Source organism: Leucopleurus acutus (assembly GCF_964270905.1).
Source record: "Leucopleurus acutus genome assembly, chromosome: 20".
Taxonomy (NCBI): Eukaryota; Metazoa; Chordata; class Mammalia; order Artiodactyla; family Delphinidae; genus Leucopleurus; species Leucopleurus acutus.
The window spans coordinates 57,754,827-57,781,616 of record NC_139162.1 but is presented as its reverse complement, the minus strand read 5'-3'; the positions used below and the strand labels follow the sequence as shown (position 1 = coordinate 57,781,616).

Below are 26,790 nucleotides of genomic sequence, written 5' to 3'. Positions count from 1 at the left end.
CCTGCATTGGCAGGAGGATTCTTAACAATTGCACCACCAGGAAAGTCCCTGGCCAAACATTTATTAACAGTCCTAAATACCTTTAATTTCCCTGTAGAAGGAAGCCTATGTTCAGTAATTAATTTCCCAGTGTCTTATTTGGGAATGATCTAGATATTCAATAAACTTCCATCATTTAACTTAACTTAGCAAAACTCAAAAGTTTCAAGTTACCAAAATCTGGAGAGACTTTTTTCTTTTTTTAAATTTATTTATTTATTTATTTATGGTTGCATTAGGTCTTTGTTGCTGCGCGCAGACTTTCTCTAGTTGTGGCGAGTGGGCCTATTCTTTGCTGTGGTGTGCAGGCTTCTCATTACAGTGGATTCTCTTGTTGCAGAGAATGGGCTCTAAGTGTGTGGGCTTCAGCAGTTGTGGCTCACGGGCTTAGTTGCTCTGCGGCATGTGGGATCTTCCCAGACCAGGGCTCGAACCCGTGTCCCCTGCATTGGCAGGCGGATTCTTAACCACTGCACCACCAGGGAAGCTCTTTTTTTTAATTGAAATATAGTTGATTTACAATATTGTGTTAGTTTCAGGTATACAGCAAAGTGATTCAGTTACATATGTATAATTTTTTCAGATTCTTTTCTATTATAGTTTATTACAAGATACTGAATATAGTTCCCTCTGCTATACAATAAATCTTTGTTGTTTATCTATATTAGTGTGTATCTGTTAATCCAATACTCCTAATTTCTCCCTCTCCCCACACCCCCTTTGATAATCATAAGTTTATTTTCTATGTGAGTCTGTTTCTGTTTTGTAAATAAATTCATTTATATTTTTCTTTAGATTCCACATATAAGTGATATCCTAAATATTTTTATTTCTCTGTCTGACTTACTTCACTCAGTATGATAATCTCTAGGTCCATCCATGTTGCTGCAAATGGCAATATTTCATTCTTCTTTTATGGCTGAGTAATATTCCATTGTGTATATATACCACAACTTGTTTATCCATTCATCTGTTGATGGACACTTGGGTTGCTTCCATGTCTTGGCTATTATGAATAGTGCTGCTATGAACATTCAGGTGCGTGTATCCTTTTGAATTAGAGTTTTCATCTTTTCTTGATATATGCCCAGGAGCGGGATTTTTGGATCATATGGTAACTCTGTTTTTAGTTTTTTTAAGGAACCTCCATACTGCTTTCCATAGTGGCTGCACCAGTTGACATTCCCACCAACAGTGAAGGAGGGTTCCCTTTTCTCTACACCCTCTCTAGTGTTTATTTGTAGACTTTTTAATGATAGCCATTTTGACTGGTGTGAGGTGATACCTTATTATAGTTTTGATTTGCATTTCTCTAATAATTAGCAGTGTTGAGCATTTTTTCATGTGCCTGTTTGTCATCTTTATGTCTTCTTGGAGAAATGTCTGTTTTGGTTTTCTGCACACTTTTTATTGTGTTGTTTATTTGTTTGTTTTTTTATATTGAGTTTTTTGAGCTGTTTGTATATTTTGGAAATTAACCCCTTGTCAGTTGCATCATTTGCAAATATTTTCTCCCAGTTGTAGATTGTCTTTTCTTTTTGTTTATGGTTTCCTTTGCTGTGCAAAGGCTTATAAGTTTGATTAGGTCCCATTTGTTTATTTTTGCTTTTATTTCTTTTGCCTTGGGAGAATGAACTAAGAAAACATTAATATGATTTATGTCAGAGAATGTTTTGCCTATGTTCTCTTATAGGAGTTTTATGGTATCATATGCTTAAGTCTTTAAGCCTTTTTTTTTTCCTGCACCACAAAGCATGCAGGATCTTAGTTCCCCAACCAGGGATCAAATCCGTGTCTCCTGTAGTGGAGGCACAGAGTCTTAACCACTGGGCTGCCAGGGAAGTCCCAGCCTTTAAGCCATTTTGAGTTTATTTCTGTGTATAGTGTAAGGGTGTGTTCTAACTTCATTGATTTACATGCAGCTGTCCACCTTTCCCAACATCCGTTGCTGAAGAGCTTGTCTGCTTCCCATTATATATTCTTACCTCTTTTGTTGAAGATTAATTGACTGTGGGTGTGTGGGTTTATTTCTGGGCTCTCTATTCTGTTGCATTGATCTATGTGTCTGTTTTTGTGTCAGTACCACACTATGTTGATTACTGTAGCTTTATAGTATTGTCTGAAGTCCAGTGGGTTATGCCTCCAGCTTTGTTCTTTTTACTCAGGATTGCTTTTGCAATTCTGGGTCTTTTGTGGGTCCATATAAATTTTAGGATTATTTGTTCTAATTATGTGAAAAATGTCATGGGTAATTTGGTAGGGATCACATTAAATCTGTAGACTGCTTTGGCTAGTATGGCAATTTTAACACTATTAATTCTTCCAATCCAAGAGCATGGAATATCTTTCCATTTCTTTGAATCATCTTCAGTTTCCTTTATTAATGTTTTATAGTATCAGTGTCTTTCACCTCCTTGGTCAGGTTTATTCCTAGGTATTTTATTTTATTTTATTTTTGATGTGATTTTAAATAGGATTTTGTTTTTTTACTTTCTGATACTTCATTGTTATTTTAAAGAAATGCAACAGGTTTCTGTATATTACTCTTGTATCCTGCTACCTTGCTGAATTAATTAATTAGTCCTAATCGTTTTTGTGTGGAATCTTTAGGGTTTTCTATATAGAGTATCATGTCATCTGCATATAATGACCATTTTACCTCTTTACCTTTTTCTTGTCTGATTGCTGTAGCTAGGATTTCCAATACAATGTTGATAGAAGTGGTGAGTGTGGGCATCCTTGTCTTGTTCCAGAATTTAGTGGGAAGGCTTTCAGCTTTTCACCATTGAGTATTATATTGACTGGGTTTGTCATAAATGGTTTTTATTATGTTGAGATATGTTCCATCTATACGCAGTTTGGTGAGAGTTTTTTTTTTATCATGAATGGACATTGAATTTTATCAAATGCTTTTTTTGCATCTATTGAGATGATCTGTGGTTTTCGTCTTTTCTTTTTTTGATGTGGTGTATCACATTGGTTGATTTGTATATGTTGAACTGTCCTTGTGACTCTGGGATGAATCCAACTAGGTCGTGGTGTATGATCTTTTTTATCTGTTGTTGGATTTTGTTGCTAACATTTTGTTGAGAATTTTTGTATCTATATTCATCAAATATATTGGCCTGTGATTTTCATTCTTCTTTCTTCTTTTTCAAAGTCATTTAAATTGGTAGAATGCTTAGAAGTTTGCAAAATGCTTTTACATCATCACACTTAAAAACCTTCCCAGGGGTTTGATCCCTGGTCCGTGAAGATCCCACGTGCCATGGAGCAACTAAGCCTCTGTGCCACAACTCCTGAGCCTGCGGTGTAGAGTCTGCAAGCCACAACTACTGAAGCCCATGCACCACAACTACTGAAGTCTGCATGCCTAGAGCCTGTGCTCCGCAATGAGAAAGCACTGCAATGAGAAGCCTGCGCACCACAACAAAGAGTTGCTCCTGCTCGCTGCAACTAGAGAAAGCCCACGTGCAGCAACAAAGACCAAACACAGCCAAAATTAAATAATTAATTAAATAATTAATTTAAAAATAAACCTTCCCAGGTAGGCAGGGCAAATGAATGAGCATTTTGTAGATGAGAACATGGGGCCCAGGTAGATGGGGTGACACACAGCTCATATTGCTTGTAAGTGGAGGGACCATGGTAGAGCCATAGATTGCAAGTCTCTTTCACTCCAGACTATTATTGGTTTTACCCTGGGGGATTTTCTTTTTTGGTATTGTCTGTCTGATTTTGGTATCAGGGTGTTTGTAACTTTGGGAGGGCTCCCTCTTCACCCTTTCAGAAGAGTTTGAGAACGATCAGTATAGGTTCTTCTGTGTATGTTTGGTAGAATTCCCCAGTGAAGCCATCTGGTCCTGTACTTCTGTTTGCAGGGAATTTTTTTTTTAACTACAGATTGTATTTCACTTCTAGTGATTGGTCTGTTCAAATTATCTTTCTTCTTGTTAATTTTGGCAGGCTCTGTCTTTCTAGAAACTTGTCCATTTATTCTAAGTTTTCCAATTTGTTGGCATATCATAGTATTTTCTTACTTTTTTTGTTTTTCTGTGGTATCAGTGGTTATTTCTTCTCTTTGATTTCTTCTTTTGTTTATTTGGGTCATCTCTCTTTTCTTCTTGGTGAGTCTGACTAGAGGTTTTCAATTTTGTTTATCCTTTCAAAAAACCATCTCATGGTCTTATGGATCTTTTCTCTTGTTTTTTTTTAATCTCTATTTCCTCTCTTACATTTATAATTTCGCTCCTTCTGCTGACTTTGGGTTTTGCTTGTTCTACTTTTTCTAATTTTTTTAGGTGGTAGGTTAAGTTGGGGTTTTCTTTTGAGATTTTGTTTGTTTGCTTGTTGAGGAAGGCCTGTATCACTATGAACTTCCCTCTGCTTTTGCTACATCTCAGATTTTGTAAGGCTGTGTTTTCATTGTCATTTGTTTCAATGTATTTTCTGATTTCCTGTTTGATTTCATCGTTGACCCACTGCTTTTTTAGTAGCATTGTTGTTTAGTCTCCATGTAATCATTTTTTTTCTCATTTTTCTTTGTGTGGTTGATTTCTAACTTTATACCATTGTGGTAAAAAAAAAGACACTTTAAATAATTTCTATCTTCTTAAGTTTGTTAAGGCTTGTTATGTGTCCTAGTATGTGGTCTATCCTAGAGAATGTTCCATGTGCACTTGAAAAGTATGTATATTCTGTTTTTTTTTTTTTTTTGAATTTAAAAAAATCCCAGGAAATAAAACTTCAGGACTGGATGGCTTCACAGGGGAATTCCACCAAACATATAAAGAAGAGCTAATACAAGTCCTTTTCAAACTATTCCAAAAAATTGAAGAGGATGGAACACCCCCAAATTTATTCTACAATTGCCCTGATACCAAAACCAGACAAAGTCACTCTAAAAGAAGAGAATTACATGCAGGGACAGGGGGAGAAACTATGGTTCTGAGTGTTGTTTGTGGTTGAAATCTTAGTGCATGGTTTGGCCACGTAACTTGTGGTTTTATTCTGTTGTCTTTGCGAAACAACTGAGTATCTTGTTACAAACAGGATAGGGCCAGTTTTAGTCTGATTCTGCAGTTACACATTTAAGGCAGGTTACCTGGCCTTTGCTCATATTCTCATGGAAAAGAAACTTAATATCACTGACATACTTAACATGATTAATATTTTAGGTTTTGACCAAATGTGTTCTGCCTAAAGTTGGGTTTTGCAAAAGCAGAACCTGACATAGGGTTCAATGACATATGACTTATTTAGGGGAAATTAACAGGAGAAGTTTAATGATAGAGTACAAGGCAAGGAAAAGAGCTAAGTAAGGGTGTGGGCTCAACTGGAATCTCCCTCAGCCTGATCCCTTTTGGAGATCTGGAATGTAAATGGTACCACATATTTGTCCCACCTTGAGATAAGGGAGTATCTTTTTGTAACTCCAGGTCAGACAGTCCTTAAATATTTCCCAGAGAGACTGCTTTCTTTGTTTACTTTTTCTAAAACATTGGACTTACCTGTAACTGCAGGAATTCATATATGAGGCATTTTATTTGGTGTTCTTTCTTTCTTTCTTATTATTTATTTTGGCTGTGTTGGGTCTTCGTTGCTGTGCACGGGCTTTCTCTAGTTGCAGCGAGTGGGGGCTACTCTTCATTGCAGTGCACAGGCATCTCATTGCAGTGGCTTCGCTTGTTGTGGAGTACAGGCTCTAGGCACGTGTGCTTCAGTAGTTGTGGTCTGTGTGCTTCAGTAGTTGTGGCTCATGGGCTCTAGAACGCAGGCTCAGTAGTTGTGGTACACAGGCTTAGTTGCTCCATGGCATGTGGGATCTTCCCAGACCAGGGCTCTAACCCGTGTCCCCTGCATTGGGAGGCAGATGCTTAACCACTATGCCACCAGGGAAGTCCCACTTGGTGTTATTTCTGAACATGAATTTCTTCTTCTGTTGCAGAGTCTAGATTGCGTAACTATGATCATTCTAAAAAAGTCCATCAAAGGGCTTCCCTGGTAGTGCAGTAGTTAAGAATCCACCTGCCAATGCAGGCAACAAGGGTTTGAATAAAAGAATAAGAATAAAGAATCAAAGAATAAAACTTCTCACTTGTTTTACAATAACTAAATAAATCAGAGTCCTACATTGAAATGTCTAAAGTCTGTTTCACTTGGCTGTTTGACTGACTCTAAAACAAAATATGTTCAAAAGTGAGACTCTAATATTTCCTCCTAACCTCCTCCATGAACACCACCACTACCCTTTCTATCTCAGTTAATGACAAGTCCATCCTTCCGGCTTGGACAAAAACCTTGAGTCATCTTGATTATTGTAGTGTGAGGCTGATTAGGAGGTGAAGCCATGTTCTGATCTGAAGACTTGGAGCTGTGTAACCACAATCATGTGCATATCCTCAGTAATAAAGATACTATATAATGAAAACACGTGGCATCTTCTTAGTGAATTTTTTTTTAACATCTTTATTGGAGTATAATTGCTTTACAATGGTATGTTAGTTTCAGCTTCACAACAAAATGAATCAGTTATATATATACATATATTCCCATATCTCTTCCCGCTTGCGTCTCCCTCCCTCCCACCCTCCCTATCCCACCCCTCCAGGCGGTCACAAAGCACCGAGCTGATCTCCCTGTGCTATGCGGCTGCTTCCCACTAGCTATCTACCTTACGTTTGGTAGTGTATATATGTCCATGCCTCTTTATCGCTTTGTCACCGTTTACCCTTCCCCCTCCCCATAGCCTCAAGTCCATTCTCTAGTAAGTCTGTGTCTTTATTCCTGTTTCACCCCTAGGTTTTTTATGACATTTTTTTTTAAATTCCATATATATGTGTTAGCATACGGTATTTGTCTCTCTCTTTCTGACTTACTTCACTCTGTATGACAGACTCTAGGTCTATCCACCTCATTACAAATAGCTCAATTTCGTCTCTTTTTATGGCTGAGTAATATTCCATTGTATATATGTGCCACATCTTCTTTATCCATTCATCCGATGATGGACACTTAGGTTGTTTCCATCTCTGGGCTATTGTAAATAGAGCTGCAATGAACATTTTGGTACATGACTCTTTTTGAATTATGGTTTTCTCAGGGTATATGCCCAGTAGTGGGATTGCTGGGTCATATGGTAGTTCTATTTGTAGCTTTTTAAGGAACCTCCATACTGTTCTCCACAGTGGCTGTATCAATTTACATTCCCACCAACAGTGTAAGAGGGTTCCCTTTTCTCCACACCCTCTCCAGCATTTATTGTTTCTAGATTTTTTGATGATGGCCATTCTGACTGGTGTGAGATGATATCTCATTGTAGTTTTGATTTGCATTTCTCTCATGATTAGTGATGTTGAGCATTCTTTCATGTGTTTGTTGGCACTCTGTATATCTTCTTTGGAGAAATGTCTATTTAGGTCTTCTGCCCATTTTTGGATTGGGTTGTTTGTTTTTTTGTTATTAAGCTGCATGAGCTGCTTATAAATTTTGGAGATCAATCCTTTGTCAGTTGCTTCATTTGCAAATATTTTCTCCCATTCTGAGGGTTGTCTTTTGGTCTTCTTTATGGTTTCCTTTGCTGCGCAAAAGCTTTTAAGTTTCATTAGGTCCCATTTGTTTACTCTTGTTTTTATTTCCATTTCTCTAGGAGGTGGGTCAAAAAGGACCTTGCTGTGATTTATGTCATAGAGTGTTCTGCCTATGTTTTCCTCTAAGAGTTTGATAGTTTCTGGCCTTACATTTAGGTCTTTAATCCATTTTGAGCTTATTTTTGTGTATGGTGTTAGGGAGTGATCTAATTTCATACTTTTACATGTAGCTGTCCAGTTTTCCCAGCACCACTTATTGAATAGGCTGTCCTTTCTCCACTGTACATTTCTGCCTCCTTTGTCAAAGATAAGGTGACCATATGTGCGTGGGTTTATCTCTGGGCTTTCTATCCTGTTCCATTGATCTATCTTTCTGTTTTTGTGCCAGTACCATACCGTCTTGATAACTGTAGCTTTGTAGTATAGTCTGAAGTCTGGGAGCCTGATTCCTCCAGTTCCTTCTTTCGTTCTCAAGATTGCTTTGGCTATTCGGGGTCTTTTGTGTTTCCATACAAATTGCAAAATTTTTTGTTCTAGTTCTGTGAAAAATGCCAGTGGTAGTTTGATAGGGATTGCATTGAATCTATAGATTGCTTTCGGTAGTAGAGTCATTTTCACAATGTTGATTCTTCCAATCCAAGAACATGGTATATCTCTCCATCTATTTGTATCATCTTTAATTTCTTTCATCAGTGTCTTATAATTTTCTGCATACAGATCTTTTGTCTCCTTAGGTAGGTTTATTCCTAGATATTTTATTCTTTTTGTTGCAATGGTAAATGAGAGTGTTTTCTTGATTTCACTTTCAGATTTTTCATCATTAGTATATAGGAATGCCAGAGATTTCTGTGCATTAATTTTGTATCCTGCCACTTTACCAAATTCATTGATTAGCTCTAGTAGTTTTCTGGTAGCATCTTTAGGGTTCTCTATGTATAGGATCATGTCATCTGCAAACAGTGACAGCTTTACTTCTTCTTTTCCAATTTGGATTCCTTTTATTTCCTTTTCTTCTCTGATTGCTGTGGCTAAAACTTCCAAAACTATGTTGAATAAGAGTGGTGAGAGTGGGCAACCTTGTCTTGTTCCTGATCTTAGTGGAAATGCTTTCAGTTTTTCACCATTGAGGATGATGTTTGCTGTGGGCTTGTCATATATGGCCTTTATTATGTTGAGGAAAGTTCCCTCTATGCCTACTTTCTGCAGGGTTTTTATCATAAATGGGTGTTGAATTTTGTCAAAAGCTTTCTCTGCATCTATTGAGATGATCATATGGTTTTTCTCCTTCAGTTTGTTAATATGGTTTATCACATTGATAGATTTGCGTATATTGAAGAATCCTTGCATTCCTGGAATAAACCCCACTTGATCATGGTGTATGATCTTTTTAATGTGCTGTTGGATTCTGTTTGCTAGTATTTTGTTGAGGATTTTTGCATCTATGTTCATCAGTGATATTGGCCTGTAGTTTTCTTTCTTTGTGACATCCTTGTCTGGTTTTGGTATCAAGGTGATGGTGGCCTCGTAGAAGGAGTTTGGGAGTGTTCCTCCCTCTGCTATATTTTGGAAGAGTTTGAGAAGGATAGGTGTTAGCTCTTCTCTAAATCTTAGTGAATTTTTATTGGATAAAGTTTAATGTATAGAATGAAGTAATTGTGTATAATCTTGCTAGTAGACTGAAACTGGTGGGGAGTCACTTGCCTTTCACAAATGTTTTTCAGAGATACTTTCAAATCCTTTGGCAGATGTTATTGCCATTAGAGGAAACAGATTGAAATCCAGAAAACCAGAACGTTTATCTCAGAGTTTAGGTGGTCATTTTCTACACAATTCGACCACTGCAGGAAATGTCGTAGCAGGAAATGAAATTTGGTGATATCTCTCCTTTTCAAATAGATCTTAGGTGTCACACTGCTAAAAGAAATGAACATGCCTTGGAAAATGGTGTAAGAAATACTATCTTGATAAAACAGCTGGGTTGGATACAAATACAATCAGTGAGTATAGAAGCAGAGGTGTTTTCTGACGGAAAAGCAGACGGCACCTTGCCCACGTTGTTCAAGGCTGCCTAATATCGCTGCATTTTTCTCCTCTATGGAGTCTTTTCCCTCTCGTCCCTCACCAGTATTAGAGCTCACAGAATGACTCTCAAGCTTCAGTCTCCCTGAAATTGAAGAGCAGCAAGATAATATTAGGTCAAATCTTTTTTTTTTTTTTTTTTTTTTTTGCGGTACGCGGGCCTCTCACTGCTGTGGCCTCTCCCGTTACGGAGCACAGGCTCCGGACGCGCAGGCTCAGCGGTCATAGCTCACGGGCCTAGTCGCTTCGCGGCATGTGGGATCTTCCCAGACCGGGGCACGAACCCGTGTCCCCTGCATCGGCAGGCGGACTCTCAACCACTGTGCCACCAGGGAAGCCATAGGTCGAATCTTTGAATGGAGTCACTTTCTATCTGCATGATATCATGGTCTGGTGTGTCCCTTGGGGATTTTAGCTTTGGGGCATGTATGAAATAACACGTCCAATCATTTTCCTTAGCTGCAGAAGACACGACCCGTAAATGGGGTGGTGGCTATTTAAGAAGCATAGACGCCTCGCTCCGCCTCTAGAGCCCGACGACTTCGTTTCCCAGAAGCCCTCACGCGGGCACCTGTGATCCTTCGCAGAGATTCCCGGAAGGGCGCCCTTCGAGGTACCAGGTGGTGCTGCGGAAGCAATATTACCCAGGAGGCTCTGCGGCAAGAGGCGGTAGCTCCGGGCCAATGACTGTGCAGGACTGGGATCCCACGTTGGGCGAGACTTTCGGCGGAATTCTCGTGACGGTCGTATTGACTGCGCCTGCGTCTGTCCTCGGGATCGCACGCAGCTCCCGAGCCATAAGCGGGCTCGAGGGCCGGGAGCAGAAAGTCTCGGGAAGAAGCTTCTTCCCCTCCCTGCACGGAGGCAGGGCTGAGGGTGGGCGGGGCAGGCTAGGGACGTCAGCTGAACCGTTGGGACCCTCCCTGGTCTCCTGTGTTGCAAGGCCCAGGTCCCTGGAAAGGGTCTCATGGCCGCGGCAGAGGCACAGACGGACCCGACACTGGTGAGTGGATGGCCCCTCAGGCCCTTTGGACCTCCAGACACATCATCCCGGCGCCCCCATATAGAGCGAAATTTTCCTGGGTCTCTTCACTTCCCCTTACTCTGCCTTTGAGTCTGGGGGCCGTGGAGGCCGGTCAGTCAGTCCCAGCCTAGTGCCCTGAATCCAGGCCAGGATTTATATGGAAGAGTTCCCAACTCAGTTAATTGATGATCTGTGTAGGGGTATCCCAGGCACTTGAACCACTAGGTGAAAACGCAGGGAGGTGAGGCTGAGCTGGGTGGAATTGCGAATCTCCATTTTGCCTGTTGGGGACAGAGTGGCGAGAGAGAAGTCAGGTCTGGAATGGCAGGCTGAGGAACGGTGTCTCTCTTTGGGTTTTTGTTATTGTTTTTTGTTATTTATTTATTTAGCTCTTTATTATTTATTTTTGGCTGTGCTGGGTATTTGTTGCTGCGCGTGGGCTTTCTCTAGCTGTGGCGAGCAGGGGCTACTCTTCATTGTGGTGCGTGGGCTTTAGAGGTACTCAGAGGTGAGTTATTCTTGGCCTATGGTCCTTAATCGAAAACGGGGATTGTGTGACGCACTTCCAATTTCTGGAACCCAATAGGATGAGGTAAGGGTTGCCAGGCACAAGAACTAGCATGTGCATATGCTTCGTTGTGGCACTGACCTGGGAATGTTCTAGAAACCACAAGTCTACACTATGTCTTTTGGGACGAGAGAGCAGGTGGGCAGGAATCAGCTGTGAAATGGCAAATGAGGAGCTGGGCCTTCTGAGGGTGGTGGGAGCCATAGACGGTTTAGAGCTGATGGAGGTGCCCTGATTCAGGTCGTAACAAGCTCTCTCTGGCTACAGAACACACTGTGGGGGTGATTGTTTCCCTAGTATTCAGTCAGCTGTATTTTCCTCTGACAAGATCTAATGATACATTTTTTTTATTATTATCTTTTTTTTCCCGTATGTGGGCCTCTCACTGCTGTGGTTTCTCCTGCTGTGGAGCACAGGCTCCGGACGCGCAGACCCAGTGGTCATGGCCCACAGGCCCAGCCGCTCCGTGGCATGTGGGATCTTCCCGGACCGGAGTACGAACCCACGTCCCCCGCATCGGCAGGCAGACTCTCAATCACTGCACCACCAGGGAAGCCTCATATTTTATTATTTTTACTTTTTTCTAGATTTAATTTGCTCTATATTTTGTTAAGGATTTTTTTCACCTGTATTAATTAGGACTATAGTTCTGTAATTACTAATTTTTTGTAGTCATTACATTTTTATATCAATTAGGTTTTTCTCTTAAAATGAGCTGGAAAGCATTTGATCCTTCTCTTATTTTCTGAAAGGACAAGTTATTGTAGTATTATTTACCCTGTAAATGTTTTATAGAATTTGCCAGCAGTGTTTGATAATTTTATTGTTTTTGAACATATTTTATTCAATTTATTTCTAAATACTTCATATTTTGATGGTATTGTAACGGATTTCTTTTTTTCAATTTCCAAACTTTCATTGCTAGTATATGTAAACACAAGTAATTTTTGTATATTGGCTTTTTTATCCTGGGAACTTGCTAAACTCAATCATTAGACCTAGTAGCTTTTTGGTGAATGAGTTGTAATTTTCAACATAATCATGTCTTACATGAATAGATAGTTTTGTTTCTACCTTTACAATCTTTAGAATTTTTTTTTTTATGTTACTAACACAGACCACTAGTATAATGTTAAGTGATGAGCATAGACATACTTGCATTATTCCCAATATCAGGGCAAAAGCATTAGGCTTTCACCATCAAATATATTAGCTGTTGTTTTTTTCATAGATACACTATATCAGGCTGAGGAAGTTCCCATCTAATCCTAATTTGCTGAGAATTTGTATCATTCACTGGTTTTGAATTCTGTGAAATTCTTCCACTACATCTTTGAGATGATTGTTTTTATTTTAGTCTATTAATATAGATTATAGATTCAGTTGTTAAATCTTTGCTTTCCTGATAAACATCACTAGGTTATGATTTATGTGTTTACATATGTATATGGCTGGATTCAGTGTGCTAAAATTTTGTTAAGGTTTTTGTTGTATCTGTGATCATGTGGGTATTGGTCCATAGTGTTTTAATAGCATCATTCACTTAACTAGTTGGGAAGTGTTTGAATCTTGTTTTAGAAGAATTTCTGTGTAATTGGTACTGTTTCATCTTTAAATATTCTTTAAGAGTTTTTACATGTTCCAGGGATGACCTGGTAGCTGACAGCCACCAAGAAAACAGGAATATCAGCCCTACAACCACAAGGAACTGAAATTGCCTAATGACTCAAATGAACAGGAAACAGGGGCTTCCCTGGTGGCGCAGTGGTTGAGAGTCTGCCTGCTGATGCAGGGGACACAGGTTCATGCCTCAGTCCAGGAGGATCCCACATGCCGTGGAGCGGCTAGGCCCGTGAGCCATGGCCGCTGAGCCTGCGTGTCTGGAGCCTGAGCTCCGTGATGGGAGAGGCCACAGTGGTGAGAGGCCCGCATACCTCAAAAAAAAAGAAAAATGAGCAGGAAACAGAATTTCCTCCACTCCATGAAAAAAAACACAACCCTGCCAACAACTTGAGTTTAGCACAGTGAACCTATCCCAGGTCTCAGTGGGCATATGACATATAGAACTATAATATAAATTTATGTTGTTTAAGCCATAAGTTTGTGGTAATTTTTTAGGACAGCAATAGAAAGCTAATACATCAACATTATTCATCAAGTACTTTTTTTTTTTTTTTTTGGCCATGCTACGCAACTTGTGGGATCTTAGTTCCCCGACCAGAGACTGAACACAGGCTACGGCAGTGAGAGCACTGAGTCCTCACCATCGGATCGCCAGGAAATTCCCTTCAAGTACTTCTTTACTTTCTAATGCAAGAATATTTCCTATGCTCGTGTTATACTTTTCCAGCTCCAACCTGGAAATAGCCTCTTATTTAAGGAGTTCTGGTTCTTTTTATTGAAATATCATATTCATAAGCCAATAACTGGACAATAAATATGCTCACAGCTGCTGGAATGCCACTTCTTTCTAGGCTGTCTCAGAAGAGATAGGGAATGTGTTCATATGTAAACATTTCTACATACGTTGTTTTTTTATGTGTATTTAAGTTTACAGAAATTTCACAAAATTGGATATTTATTTTTAAAATTTATTGATTTATCTATTTATTTTTGGCTGTGTTGGGTCTTTGTGGCTGTGCACAGTCTTTCTCTGGTTGTGGCAAGCAGGGGCTACTCTTCATTGTGTATTGTGGTGGCTTCTCTTGTTGCAGAGCATGGGCTCTAGGCATGCAGGCTTCAGTAATTGTGGCTTGTGGGCTCTAGAGCATGGGCTCTAGATCGCAGGCTCAATAATTGTGGTGCACGGGCTTAGTTGCTTCACAGCATGTGGGATCTATCTGGACCAGGGCTCGAAACTGTGTCCCCTGCATCGGCAGGTGGATTCTTAACCACTGTGCTGCCAGGGAAGTCCCAAGACTGGATATTTAAAAGGGCCTTAAGACTCCAATAGCATACTCAGATAAGCCTTTTTTTACAGTCAAAGATAAGAGAAAGAGTACAATACCAAAAGTACAATCAATAAAAAACAAATGGGTAAATTGGATTTCATGAAAATTAAGAAATTCTACTCTAGGAAAGATAACGTTAAGAAATGAAAAGCAAAGCCACAGACTGTGAGGAAATATTGATAAAGCATATATCAAATGAGTAACTTGCACCCAGAATATATTAAGAAATTACAAGACAGTTCCTTAATAGTAGGCAAAAAACTTTGAACAGATAATTCACTAAAGATATATGGATGGCAAATACACAGGGAGTCATTAGGGAAATGCAAATTAAAACCACAGTGAAATACTACTACATACGTACTAGAATGGCTAAAATGAATGGCCAGTGTCTTACATACAAAGGTCAGGAAGGATGTGAAGAAACTGGAAAATGAATACACTCCAGGAAATGTGAGATGGCATAACCATTTAGAACACAAGGTGGCAAGTTCTTAAAAAGTTAAATATTTGCATCAACTTCCAGCATGGCAGTGTAAGGAGCTCTGCAAGCCCTGATTCCCAATGAAACTGGTGAAAAATTATAAAAACACCATCTAAAGCCTCTAGAAATGATCCTAAGTCTACACAGTAAATGAGGAAACATTTAAGGAAATCTAATACTCAGGACGAACAGCAAGAGCCAGTCACATCTGAACCAAGGCCACACCCTCTCTCCCTGCTTCGAACTCAGAGATGAAAACTCCAGACTGAGGCAGCCAAGAACACAGGGCTCCCTCTCATTAGAGCTGCCTGGCAGAGGACTAGCCTCTCAAGAGGAGCAGGATGTCAGCAATTCTCATCCTGCTCCAGTGTGCATGTTTGGATGAATGATATTCAATTGTTGGCTCACTCATAAAGGCTGCTCTCAGAGCTTTTATGTTTAAGTTAGGTTGACCAGGAGACAGCACATGCCCTGCACTCTTAAGGCCTTTCCCCAGTCTGAACTTTCTGGTGCCAAACAGGGTTAAGACTTTGGCTGCAAACTTTCTTCAGGTCCCCGTATTCATAAGGCCTGTTTGAGCTGTGCAGTTTCTGTTGCTGAATCAGAGTGGACTTTTGGTTAAAGACTTTTCCACATTAGCTGCATTCAAGACTTTTCTCCACTGTGAACTTTATGGTGTTGAATGAGGTTGAAACGCTGGCTAAATGATTTCCCACAACTGCTGCACTCATAGGGCATTTCTCCAGTGTGAATCCTCCGATGTTTAACAAGGCTGGAGCTGTGGCGGAACAATTTCCCACATTCCCTGCACTCATAAGGCCTTGCTCCAGTGTGAACCCTCTGGTGTTTAACGAGGCTAGAATTCTCACTAAATAATCTTCCACATTCATTGCACTTAAAAGGCTTTTCTCCAGTGTGAACTTTTCGGTGTTGCATGAGGCTAGAGCTTTGGCTAAAGAATTTCCCACATTCGCTGCACTCATAAGGCCTTTCTCCAGTGTGAACTCGCCAGTGATTAATAAGGCTTGATTTGTGGCTATAGAATTTCCCACACTCGCTGCACTTATAAGGCCTTTCTCCAGTGTGAACTCTCTGATGTTTCATGAGGCTTGAGTTAAAGCTAAAGAACTTCCCACATTTGCTGCACTCATAAGGCCTCACTCCAGTGTGGATTCTGTGATGCTGAACAAGTGTGGAATTATGCCTGAAGGCTTTTCCACATTCACTACATTTAAAAGGCTTTTCTCCAGTGTGAACTCTCCGGTGTTGAATGAGGTCAGCATTGCGACTAAAAGATTTTCCACATTCACTACACTGGTAAGGCCTTTCACCAGTGTGAACTATTTGGTGTATAAAAAGGTTGGATTTATGGCTAAATAATTTGCCACATTCGCTGCATTCATAAGGTTTTTCTCCAGTGTGTAGTCTCTGGTGCTGAACAAGTAAGTATTTCTGACCAAAGGCTTTCCCACACTCACTGCATCTGTAATGCCTTTTTCCAGGGTGAAAGCCCTCCCCACTTTCAGTGCTCCTATGTGGCTCCCCTCTGCTGTGAGCCACCTGATGCTTGGGAAGACCAGAGCTAGTTGGGGAGACCTTCCCACCCTCCTCACCCTCTTCTCTTCTTGAGGGTTTCTCTCCAGAGCTCAGCTTCTGGTGTTGGTGAAGGTTTGCTCTGAGCACTCCCTCTACATAAACACCCTGCTCAGGTGCCACGTCCTCAGCCTCCGTTCCACACCAACAACCTGAAAGCAGAGAAATGCTGATGAATAGTATGTAGACTTTGGCGGGACGGGGCAGCACCCTCACAAATGTGTCTGACACAGCCAGTATGGAGTCCCTGGGATTACTGGCAGGGTGAGGGAGAGCTCACTGTGCAGTGCCAGACCTGACAACCTCATAGATTATGGGGACTCATGAGTAGCAAGGATACAAGATGGGGTGCATCCCAGGGAGGAAAGGCAGGGTCTCCAACACACTCCTCCTCAAATGGCTTTCAGCAGGGTTTCAGCTGCTGGTGACACAGGAACACAGTGCAGAAGGGTGTGTCCAGGCCCAGAAAAATGGAAGGCAATTGAGTAGCTGGTGTTCAAGGACTATTAAGGATATGTGTACACCTCATGACACATGGAGTGAAAGCTTGTATTGTGACCTGGAAAACTTCCCATTCTCCTGTTGCCTCAACAGCCCCACAAAAAAGCTGTAAACTATGCCACCATGTGCACCAGTGTGAGAAGGTGGGCCCCTGCCACAAGTTCTCTTACCTACCTTCCTGACTGAGACCCAGGGCCATTTAAACTCACCAGTGAAATCCCCTTGCACCTTCCCCCTGTTCCTCTCCTCAGTCCTAACCAGTGATGCTGCATCCCCTTCAGAGAAGTCCACCATGGCACTCTGTGAAGGTCGATGGTGCTGGCAACCACTTCTTCACTGCTGTTGCTCTTTGTCTCCTGATCCCATGGGTATTGGGGGCACCATTCCTGGAGATCAGTGGCTCAAGATCTTACAGGCCAGGATCTTAGCAGGAACATTTAATTCCAGCAACTCCCAATAACCAGAGGAGGTGAGCCAATTATTTCAAAGTAAAACATCTTTGCAAAATTGCTGGGCTCTACTTAGTGCCACTGCCTATCAACCTGCCAACTACTGCTCAGCTCCTGAGGTCTAAGAACGATCAGAAAAGATCTGGCCACCAGAGCTGTCCTGAATGGATCCCAACCCAGCTGAAGTCACCTTAGAAAGGGAAGCTGCTGCCTACGAGAGGGGCCACAGAAAGGAAGCATCCAAGGTCTTCTCAGACCCAGCGGCTCAAGAGCACAGGAGATCATAAGGAATTATAAGGTGAAACTTGCAATTTCACAAGACTAGAAATACCAATAATTCTTAAATATTTCATTCAAAGAGGTGGGGAAAGGGAGCTGATTGGTTACTGAGAGCATTTAACATGGGTGCATATTCAACCCCAGAGATGAGGCAGCTGCCAGCATTTGGAAAGAGGCTAAGATGCATAATTAAAAATATTTTGGCCCTCCAAGTTCAATTCTTACCTGATATTTTGGGGCTGAAGGACCTCAGGGAGGACAGAGGGCATCCCAAACGCCAGGGTAGGTGTGACAGAGACCAAAACTTTTGACGGGATTATATAGGCCTCAGATGAGGAATCTGAAGCCTCTACCACCACTTGGGACTCAGAAGCCCTGCCGTTAACTGAATTGGATTTTCATGGCCTGGAGATGCCCGATGGGAAACAGGAAAGGAAGCCCATGTGCTCCTCTGCAAAAACTGGAATGGTTCAATGGATCTATCAGTTCTTTGGGCATTCAGACAAGGAGAACCCTGAGCCCGTTTCTAAATCAGGAGGCCCTCTTTGTCACAGAGTCCAGGAGTTGTTCTTGCAGGCGCCCATCCCGATACAGAGCTTTGTTGCTTAACCTTATTGGTATATCTCACACCAAATGGGAGGCCACGGATGGAACTATCTCCAGACGTACCACGAGAGCTCTGCGCACCCTGACTCACAAATTCTGATGTATCACATCCGCCACCTGGTGTGCGGATAACCACCCCCCACGCCTAGCATTCTTTCCCGACTTGCTGACACCCCCTACTGCCTCCAGGCTGATAGTGGTAGAACTAGTCATGGCAAACACACTGCACCAGGTGTCAACAATCTTTATCAAACAGCTGCCCGTGATGGTGACCCCTGATGCTTTGAGTTTTCCTGTGAGAGACAGATGTGTATGACACCTGAACAAGCTCAAGTCCCTCTCACAAAGTGAGAACCTGTGGAGTTGCCCCTGCTGGTGAAGGTAGTAAACATGCCATAGTATCACCTGAAACAAGGTACTGGCCTTTGACTCGTTGTTCAAGATCTACTAAAAGAAGGGGATATGATTCCTGCTATTTCTCCTTAATAGGAGTGGCACTTAACTGTTGATTATCGAAACCTTAAAGCTCAAGTTCCCCCCATCAGGGGTCCAACACCTAACATAATCCAATTAACTGAAGACATCAAGAGGGCACCAGTGACTACTTGGCCACAGTGGATCTGGCCCAGTATATTTTATTCTGGGCCTATGACCCCTTAATCACAGCCCCAGTTCGCCTTTACTTTTCAAGAAACCCAACATACATTTACAAAGTTGCCCGTGAGTTATTTAAACAGCCCAGCCCACAATTACTGCCAGGACGTGGACCAGGTCCCATCCTCACTCCAGTTCTTAATCCACCAGGTACCTCCCTTTTTCCATCAACCCAAGGACGCTGGGCAAAACAGGCAATTATCTATTCCCATCTTATTTTTTTATTTTTTTGGCTATGTCGTGTGGCATGCGGGATCTTAATTCCCCAACCAGGGATTGGGCCCATGCCCCCAGCAGCAGAAGTGTGGAGTCTTAACCACTGGACCACCAGGGAAGTCCCTATTTATTCCCATCTTAATCAGACTTGTGGTAGCCGCAGGAGACACCAGGTTTGGCACCAGTACAGCAGCCTTTGTCCAACAAGATCAGATCACGTCTGCCAACCAGCGCCTTTCAGCGGCCCTCTCAGATCACGTACAAAGGGTGCAGGAAACCTTCGCCCTTATTCAACAAACCTACAAGTCTCTGAGTCCAAATGGTCATGGATAACAGACTGGCTCCTGATTGTTTACTAGCCAGGAAAGGTGGCTCAGGACAGCTACAGGCCAAGCTATGAGGATTAGGACAAGTGGTAAAAATCTTTTGTAACAGAACCAAAAGCTTCCAAAAGACTCCCTTAAACCCGGAGGTGCCTGATCTGTTCTCTTGCCTTTCCCCTACTACCTGCCGTGCTGGCTGCGGCCTGGGTTCAAACCCTCATTATATATCTGGTAGGACCCTTCTTAGTTGTCACCTTTGTCAAAGATTGCCTTTGGTGGCAAGAACAAACTATTCCTGTCACCTCTAACATCGCCACAACCCAGGTGGCAAGCGTCACCCATCCCAATGAGAGTTTATAACGATGTTGAGACACAACAGGGCCAACTATATTGCAACCTTTGAAGCTCCCTGTTTTCCTGCTCCCTCGGCATCCCCACAAAGAGGCTGTGATCCTCCCCCCAGTGGCACCAGTGTGAGGAGGCTGGTCCCTGCCACAAGTTGCCCTTCTGCTCCTCCCCTGAGTGTGACCTAGTACGTTTAAATGCACCAATAAAATCCCCTCGTGTTGGGACTTCCCTGATGGTGTAGTGGTTAAGAATCTGTCTGCCAATTCAGGGGACATGGGTTCGAGCCCTTGTCTGGGAAGATCCCACATGCCACGGAGCAGCTAAGCCCATACACCACAGCTACTGGGCCTGTGCTCTAGAGCCTGCAAGCCACAACTACGGAGCCCGTATGCCACAACTACTGAAGCCCATGTGCCTAGAGCCCGCGCTCTACAACAAGAGAAGTCACCGCAATGAGAAACCCATGCACCGCAACAAAGAGCAGCCCCCACTCGCCGCAACTAGAGAAAGCCCTCGCGCAGCAACAAAGACCCAACGCAGCCCCAAATAAATAAATAAATTCCCTCGTGCCTTTTCTTGCATTCTCCCCCCAACCACCAACAGAGACACTTGCCAACAGATCCTCACCCTCTGCTTCCCCCCTGCTCCATTTAGCCTGCTCCCTTGCGCTCCTCCCCCGTGACCCCCCTCTTGGCGTGCAGTGACTGTCTCTCTGGACCTGTGAGCATAATAAACTTTGTTTTTTTCCTTAGGCTGTCCTGTGTTTCCTCTCGTGGCTGCATCTGCCTGGCCATGTCATAAAAGAGCACAAAATGGGTCTACTGTTGGTGAGCACTGGAGAGGGAGCAGTGGAGGATGGGTGGGGGACAGCCCTGGGTCAGAAACCAGAGCTGCCCTGAGCAGCGGGCAGAGCTGAGGAAGAAAAGGAGAAAATCAGCCTTGGCCCCTTGTTTGACACCAAAACATCAGGGCACCATGGAGAGACTCCTGGTATGATTTGAACCCATCCCTGAGTTCCCTCTTCCCCACTTCCTCCCTCCAAGCACCTGTTGGCGTGGCTGTGATCACGACTCCACAGGCAGGCACAAAGGGCTCTCCCCACTGCTCCAGCTGAGTAATTTCCTGGGTCCTGGAAAATGTGAGTCCTAAGGGAGGGACAAGGCAGGCAGGTCAAAACAACCCGCTCCACGGCAGCCCACAGGGATGAAGACTGAATATTACAAACAAGAAGCTTGGAGAAGGATCTTGCAGGAAAAACCCAGTCAAGCAGTGGCCGTGTTAGTACCTCGATTCCTGGCACAGGCCGATCCCATGTCAGCCAAAGGGAGAGGGCAGAACTGGGGGCACAGGATTGCCATGGATCTCCACAGCATCAGGCCAGGGAAAAGCCAGTAGCGTGTGATCCATCGGTTGGACTACAACACTCCTGATCCCCAAATCCTTTCCTGCACAACTTTGGGGCAGCAGCAGCTTGGGGACAGAAGGAGTAGTGTACCGAGCCCAGGCTTTCACTCACAACACCTACTACAGCACACAGGGAAGGATGTAGTACCCATGGACCAGCTTTGGGAAGGACAGACCTGCCCTTGGAGAAGGGGAAGAGCAGAGCCCCGCCTAAGCTGTGGGGTGCAAGGAACTTACCCAGAGAGGCCATCAGTGAGAAGTTCTCCAGCATCACACTGCGGTACAGGAGTCTCTGAGCTTTATCAAGGAGCCCCCACTCTTCCTGTGAGAAGTAGACAGCCACATCCTCAAATGTCACTCGGCCCTGCCAAGATGGGGATGGTTCAGTTTATGTGCAGCCTCCTTCCCAGGACTCTAAGCATCTCCCCAAATATCCACCCTCCTCCCAAGCCACCAACCTCAGGAGATCCCAGGCCCTGGTGCCATTGATGCCCACCCTCTGCTGGCCATCCCATCAATCACTGTGTTCGGCCCTCATCGACAACAGGCAGGGGGGTACATGTCATCTGAGCCCTGGTGCTGGCCTGCAGAGCCTCACCCTTCTGCCAGACAGCTTACCTGGGATCCTCTAGATTGTGCTTCCCAAACACAACCAAAACTGAGTCACTGTCCTCCCCTCAGGCCCCAGTCCAAGGGCCTGGGGCCATCAGTTGACACTCCCTCCCAACATGTACATCGTTCTTTTTTTTTTTTTTAAATATAAATTTATTTATTTATTTTTGGCTGCGTTGGGTCTTCTTTACTGCACGCAGGCTTTCTCTAGTTGTGGCGAGTGGGGGCTACTCTTCATTGTGGTGCACGGGCTTCTTATTACACTGGCTTCTCCTGTTGTGGAGCACAGGCTCTAGGCAAGAGGGCTTCAGTAGTTGTGGAACACAGGCTCAGTATTTGTGGCTTGAGGGCTCTAGAGCACAGGCTCAGTAGTTGTAGCACATGGGCTTAGTTGCTCCACGGCATGTGGGATCTTCCCAGACCAGGGCTCAAACCCATGTCCCCTGCATTGGCAGGCGGATTTTTAACCACTGTACCACCAGGGAAGCCCTATACATTGTTCTTTACACCACACCTCCCTTCACAGCTCCAACCCCTCACGGCCACCACCACCCACTACACCACATCCTGCATCTCCCTGGCCTCACCATGTGCCAGTGTGCACGTAGCATCCTGAGGGTGCTTGGCAAGTGCAATCAGAATCCTACTGTCCCAGTGTTCCAAAGGCACTAACTGCCAGGGGCAACCCCCAGGCCAGCTTTGAAGGCCTCCTTACTTGGCCCTTATCCTTGCTTCATCGTCAGCCACCCAAAACGATGCACAGATCTCAGGTACACTCAGCCCTCTTCCACTTCTGTGTTGCAAAGCTGTCCCCTCATCAGTCTCAGCTTCCTCTGATACTTATTCAAAGCCCAGGTCCAGGGACTTCCCTGGTGGTCCAGTGGTTAAGACTCTGTGCTTCCAATGCAGGAGGCTCGGGTTCCATCCCTGGTCGGGGAACTAAGATCCCACATGTGCACAGCGTGGCCAAAAAATTAAAAAAAAAAATAAAAGAACAAAAGCCCAGATCCACCTGTCTCTCACATCAGGCCTAATAGCTGTCCCAGAGGACACTGTGTGATCTTGTGCTAACCTCCAGGTCACAGTGGGGATAAGAACAAGTCTGGGGAGCCCATAGCTTGATGAATAAGCAATAGCACCAGGTTTGCTGTCATCTCCCTGCCTTGTCTCATATCCACTCCCCATGGAAACCCTGGTCATCAGCCAGATCCTCCTCACTCCTACAACGCCTCCCCATGGCCACTATGTTCCCTCACGTGTTTCTGTGAAGCCCACCACCCCATCTAGCAAGAGACCCAGTCCTCGGCCCCACACACTCCTCCCTTGTCACCTAACACACTGCCACAGGACCTGAAGGTGCCCCCTGCCAAATCTGATCACAGTTCCATCCTGGTCCACACACCATCCATATTGTGGGTGAATCCAATCTGAACTCAAGATGTGTGTGTCCAGGTATCCACTGGATGAATCCACTCAAGGGTTTTCTGGAGCATCTCAGTTCAACAGCCAGAACCTAGCTCCTAATATTCCCACTGAAAATTACTCTTGCCGCCGACTTCGACATGGTAGTACTAACCCTGCTTCTAGCTACTAAGGCCAAACATCTCAGAGTCACCCGACTCTTCCTCTTCTCTCTCCCACCCTCCACATCAGAAAGTCTGCTCAGACCTACTTAAAAAAAACAGACACAGACTCCAACATGTCTCCCACCTCCACTGCCACTACTCTGGTCCAGCTACCAACACTCACCTGGACTATTGCAGTAGCCTCCTCCCTGGTCTCCCTGTAACCCAACAGTCTTCTCTCTACTCTGCAGCAGAAAATGCTTGTTAAGGCTGGGTCAGATCAGTTCCCTCCTCTGCTCCAAACCTTCTATGGCTCCCACCACCCTCCGGATAGAGGCCCACCTCTTCAGCCCACCATTCCAGGTCTAACGCCTGCTTCCTGCTATTTCCACCAGACATAATGGAGACCTAAGGTTGCCTGGTCATTCCCAGCTCAACCTCACCTCTAGCATTTTCTAATGTTGACCACTGTGAATGGAATTTCTTCTAAGCGTCATGCCACCGGTTGCCAGAAATGGAAACCAATCTGTATAATTCCTGGTCTGGACTCAGGGACCTGACCTTGGATGACCACCTTCCAGGGATCTCAGATGGCAGGGTAGGGAGAGTAGCAGGTAAAGTCCCAAGACACTACAATCCTGGAGCCCATGCAGGTGGGAGGTGAAAAGAGTGAAGACCGAGTATACCTTTCACTTACCTCTTCATGGTCTGCAAGTGATTCTGCAGCCACAGCAACCTATGGAAAAGCAAGGCTGTGAGAAGCAGGCAATAATGTTGGGCCCAAAGGCTCAATCAAGGTGCCTTACACCATCTGGGCCTCAGTCCTCAGTGATGCCTCTTACCAGCTGTGCGACCTTGGATAAATACTCGACCTCCCTGTGCCTCAGTGTTGTGGTCTGTCAAATGGGGATAACAATGGTGTCCACTCAGTGGGGCTGCTGTCTGCGTCAAATACATTCATATGCAACAAGTTCTAAATATCAACTCTTACTGTCCTCATAAGTGATGCTTCTGTCAAGATTTCCTGGTAGGTATTAAAAATGCAGTTTTTTAACATGCCTTTTAACTAAGAAAATACAATATTGAAGATGTTTGATTTAATTGAATGCTTAGCAGTATATTGAAATTTCAACAAATTATTAAGTGTTTATAATCATTAACTTGTTAAAGCCATGTTATTTATTTGTTTTTATATATTATTTGTTATTTATTTTTTAATTGTTATTTAAAAGCCATGTTATTTTAATTTATGTACACACGTATATATGTATTTTTACCAGTTAGTGTTAAATGAGTATTTATTTCATAAACTCACGATTTAATAAACTGGGGACTTGGGCCTGAGAATATTGAGTAGATACTAGTCCTACTGGCAACCTAACTGCCTGCTGTACACTCTCCTGAAGGGAATCCTGCTAGGGGCATTTGCACTGGAGCAGCTGCTCATCCCTCCTGCCCTAAAAGCTGGGGGAACTTAGGCACCAAAGGAGACGCTCTACTAACCTCGCTGAGTATTCTTTTTCTCCACAAGGAGCGGAAATGAGGGCCTGCTGAGCCTGGAGGGGCAAATCTACACCACTGAACATCTCAGTCTCCACCCCAGACCTGGGTCCTTATATCCTATAACCCTCCATTCCTGCACACACCAGCCAGAACCACTTTGGATCACAGGACTCCACCCCTTTGGAGGCAGCCCCACCCTCCAGGCTTAACTGAAATAAAAACTTTGATTCTCCTTCCTAAATAGGACCCACAGTGCTTGCCCTGGTCCAGGCCACCACCCATCATCCCTTGGATATCTCCAGCCCAGATCCCTCCGCAGAAACCCATGAGTGAGTAAGCAAGCTACCCACATGACACCTCCACTCTGGGACATCTCAGGGTTACCATGTCCAAAATCCAACTCCCAGTCTTATCCCTGAAGCCTGCTCCCTGCAAACCAAGAAACAGCATCGTCCTTCCTTCCCTACTTTTTCACAGCCACATCTGGGGCAGCAGGAAATCCTGTCTGTTCAGAGCTTAAAGCCCATAAGAAATCTGATCAATCCTCCCCGCTGTTGCCACCAGCAATGGTCCAGTCCGCACCAGCACTCTCTATTAGTCTATTGTGCTTACTTACTCACAGGTCTCCTAGTCTCCACTCTTATCACCCCCACCCCCGTCTGTTTTTCCCTGAGAAGCCTTTGGAAAACTTTGACACATAGAGTCTCTCTACTTCACAACCCTCCGTGGCCACCAGCGGCCGCAGAATGAAGGCCCAGCTGCTCCGGCTGCCTTTTCACGTGGGACTCATCCCCTTAAGCTGTTCCGTGCAGACTCTAGAGAAACTTCAAGTTTAAGCCTCTCAGTTCGGTTATTGTTCCAAGTCTTTGATTGTGCCGGTCCCTCTGCCTGTAACCCTCTCCCACACCCCATCATACTGGCTGACAGAAATGGGGGACCCCTCCCCCAACGAGCTCCCTACTGACTTGGACCCAGGGGCTCGAGCAGGGGACGATCAGTGGGGCCTTTGGTGTCCGGTGGGGTGAGGGCGGTGAGAGACCGGAGGACGAGTGTTTACCTGAGCCGGGACTCTAAGCGCTGCCGCAGCCATCGGAGTCTGTGGGCGGAGCCAGGCCGGGAGCGGCGGACCAAGTCGGGCCCCAGGCATCCCAGTCCCCTACCCAGAATCGGGTCACCTCCGGGCGCTGCTGCCCGAACGTCAGACCCGCCTCAGTGCAGTGCAGCGCCTGCCTCCTCTCGTGCCTTCCCGCTCTCGTCACCCCAGTTCAAAGCAGCTTTCCGGAGCCTCAGACAAGGCGGAGAGACCCAACAGACCGCAAAACGACCGCCCCTAAGCGGACGCCAAAAGTCCCGCCCAGCGTGTTCCTCACGCGCGCGGAAATGTCTGTTTTCTTGGCCGAGCACAGCCACCGGGGACAGCAGCGCCTGCTGGGTAATGTAGTTCACACACCGCCAAACCTTGAGGAATTGGACACGTAATAGGGGCGGGGCGGGCACGCAGCTGTTTGCACGCGCCGTTACAGCGCGACCGTTACCGGGCAACCGTTACCGCCAGAACGCTAGGGGTGACTGTTAGCGCCAGACCTGAGCGGGGCGCCCAGGTTAGAGGTCCCGTTAGGTTAACGGTATGACTGGTGGTGGTCCTCCAGCGGAGAGTGTGGTAAGAGACGGATCCCGGACTCCCCCCACCCCAGGCCCTCTGGCCTTAGGCGGGTGGGTGAGCTGGGGGACCCTGGCGGGGAAGGCTGGGGGCTGTGTCCTGCAGAGCTCCAGAGCCCTTGCCAACGCCGCTCACTGGCGGGGCCCAGGCCTTGAGGCGACGGCAAACGTCTCCTCTCATCCCCACCTCCGTGACCTAGTGGTGGCGGCCGTCTGCATGGATCGCGGTTTGCAGAACCCTGCAGACATGCACACACACGTCTCACCACCCCGTTTGGGCAGCCTGAGGAGATCGAGGGCCAGTTGGGTCCTTGGTGCCTTGCTCCCCCAGTGATGACGACTGG

At 44.7% G+C, this 26,790-nt stretch overlaps 2 protein-coding genes across 2 annotated transcripts; both read right to left on the bottom strand.

Annotated features, from left to right (window-relative positions):
- Positions 1 to 10,204: 10,204 nt before the first annotated feature.
- Positions 10,205 to 26,038, bottom strand: LOC309976396 (zinc finger protein 419-like; the record flags this gene model as incomplete). Its single annotated transcript, XM_082861960.1, has 7 exons — positions 25,845 to 26,038; positions 23,982 to 24,020; positions 21,345 to 21,471; positions 20,750 to 20,848; positions 16,348 to 16,479; positions 10,945 to 11,012; positions 10,205 to 10,333 (listed from the first exon to the last, which is right to left on the bottom strand). The coding sequence occupies exons 1-7, from the start codon at positions 25,932 to 25,934 to the stop codon at positions 10,205 to 10,207; spliced, it is 684 nt and encodes a 227-aa protein (XP_082718086.1). The 5' UTR covers positions 25,935 to 26,038.
- LOC309977083 (uncharacterized protein) lies at positions 14,000 to 16,336 on the bottom strand (the record flags this gene model as incomplete). Its single annotated transcript, XM_082863007.1, has 1 exon — positions 14,000 to 16,336. A coding segment is annotated over one exon (957 nt), but the record flags the coding sequence as incomplete, so codon positions are not given.
- Positions 26,039 to 26,790: the final 752 nt, after the last annotated feature.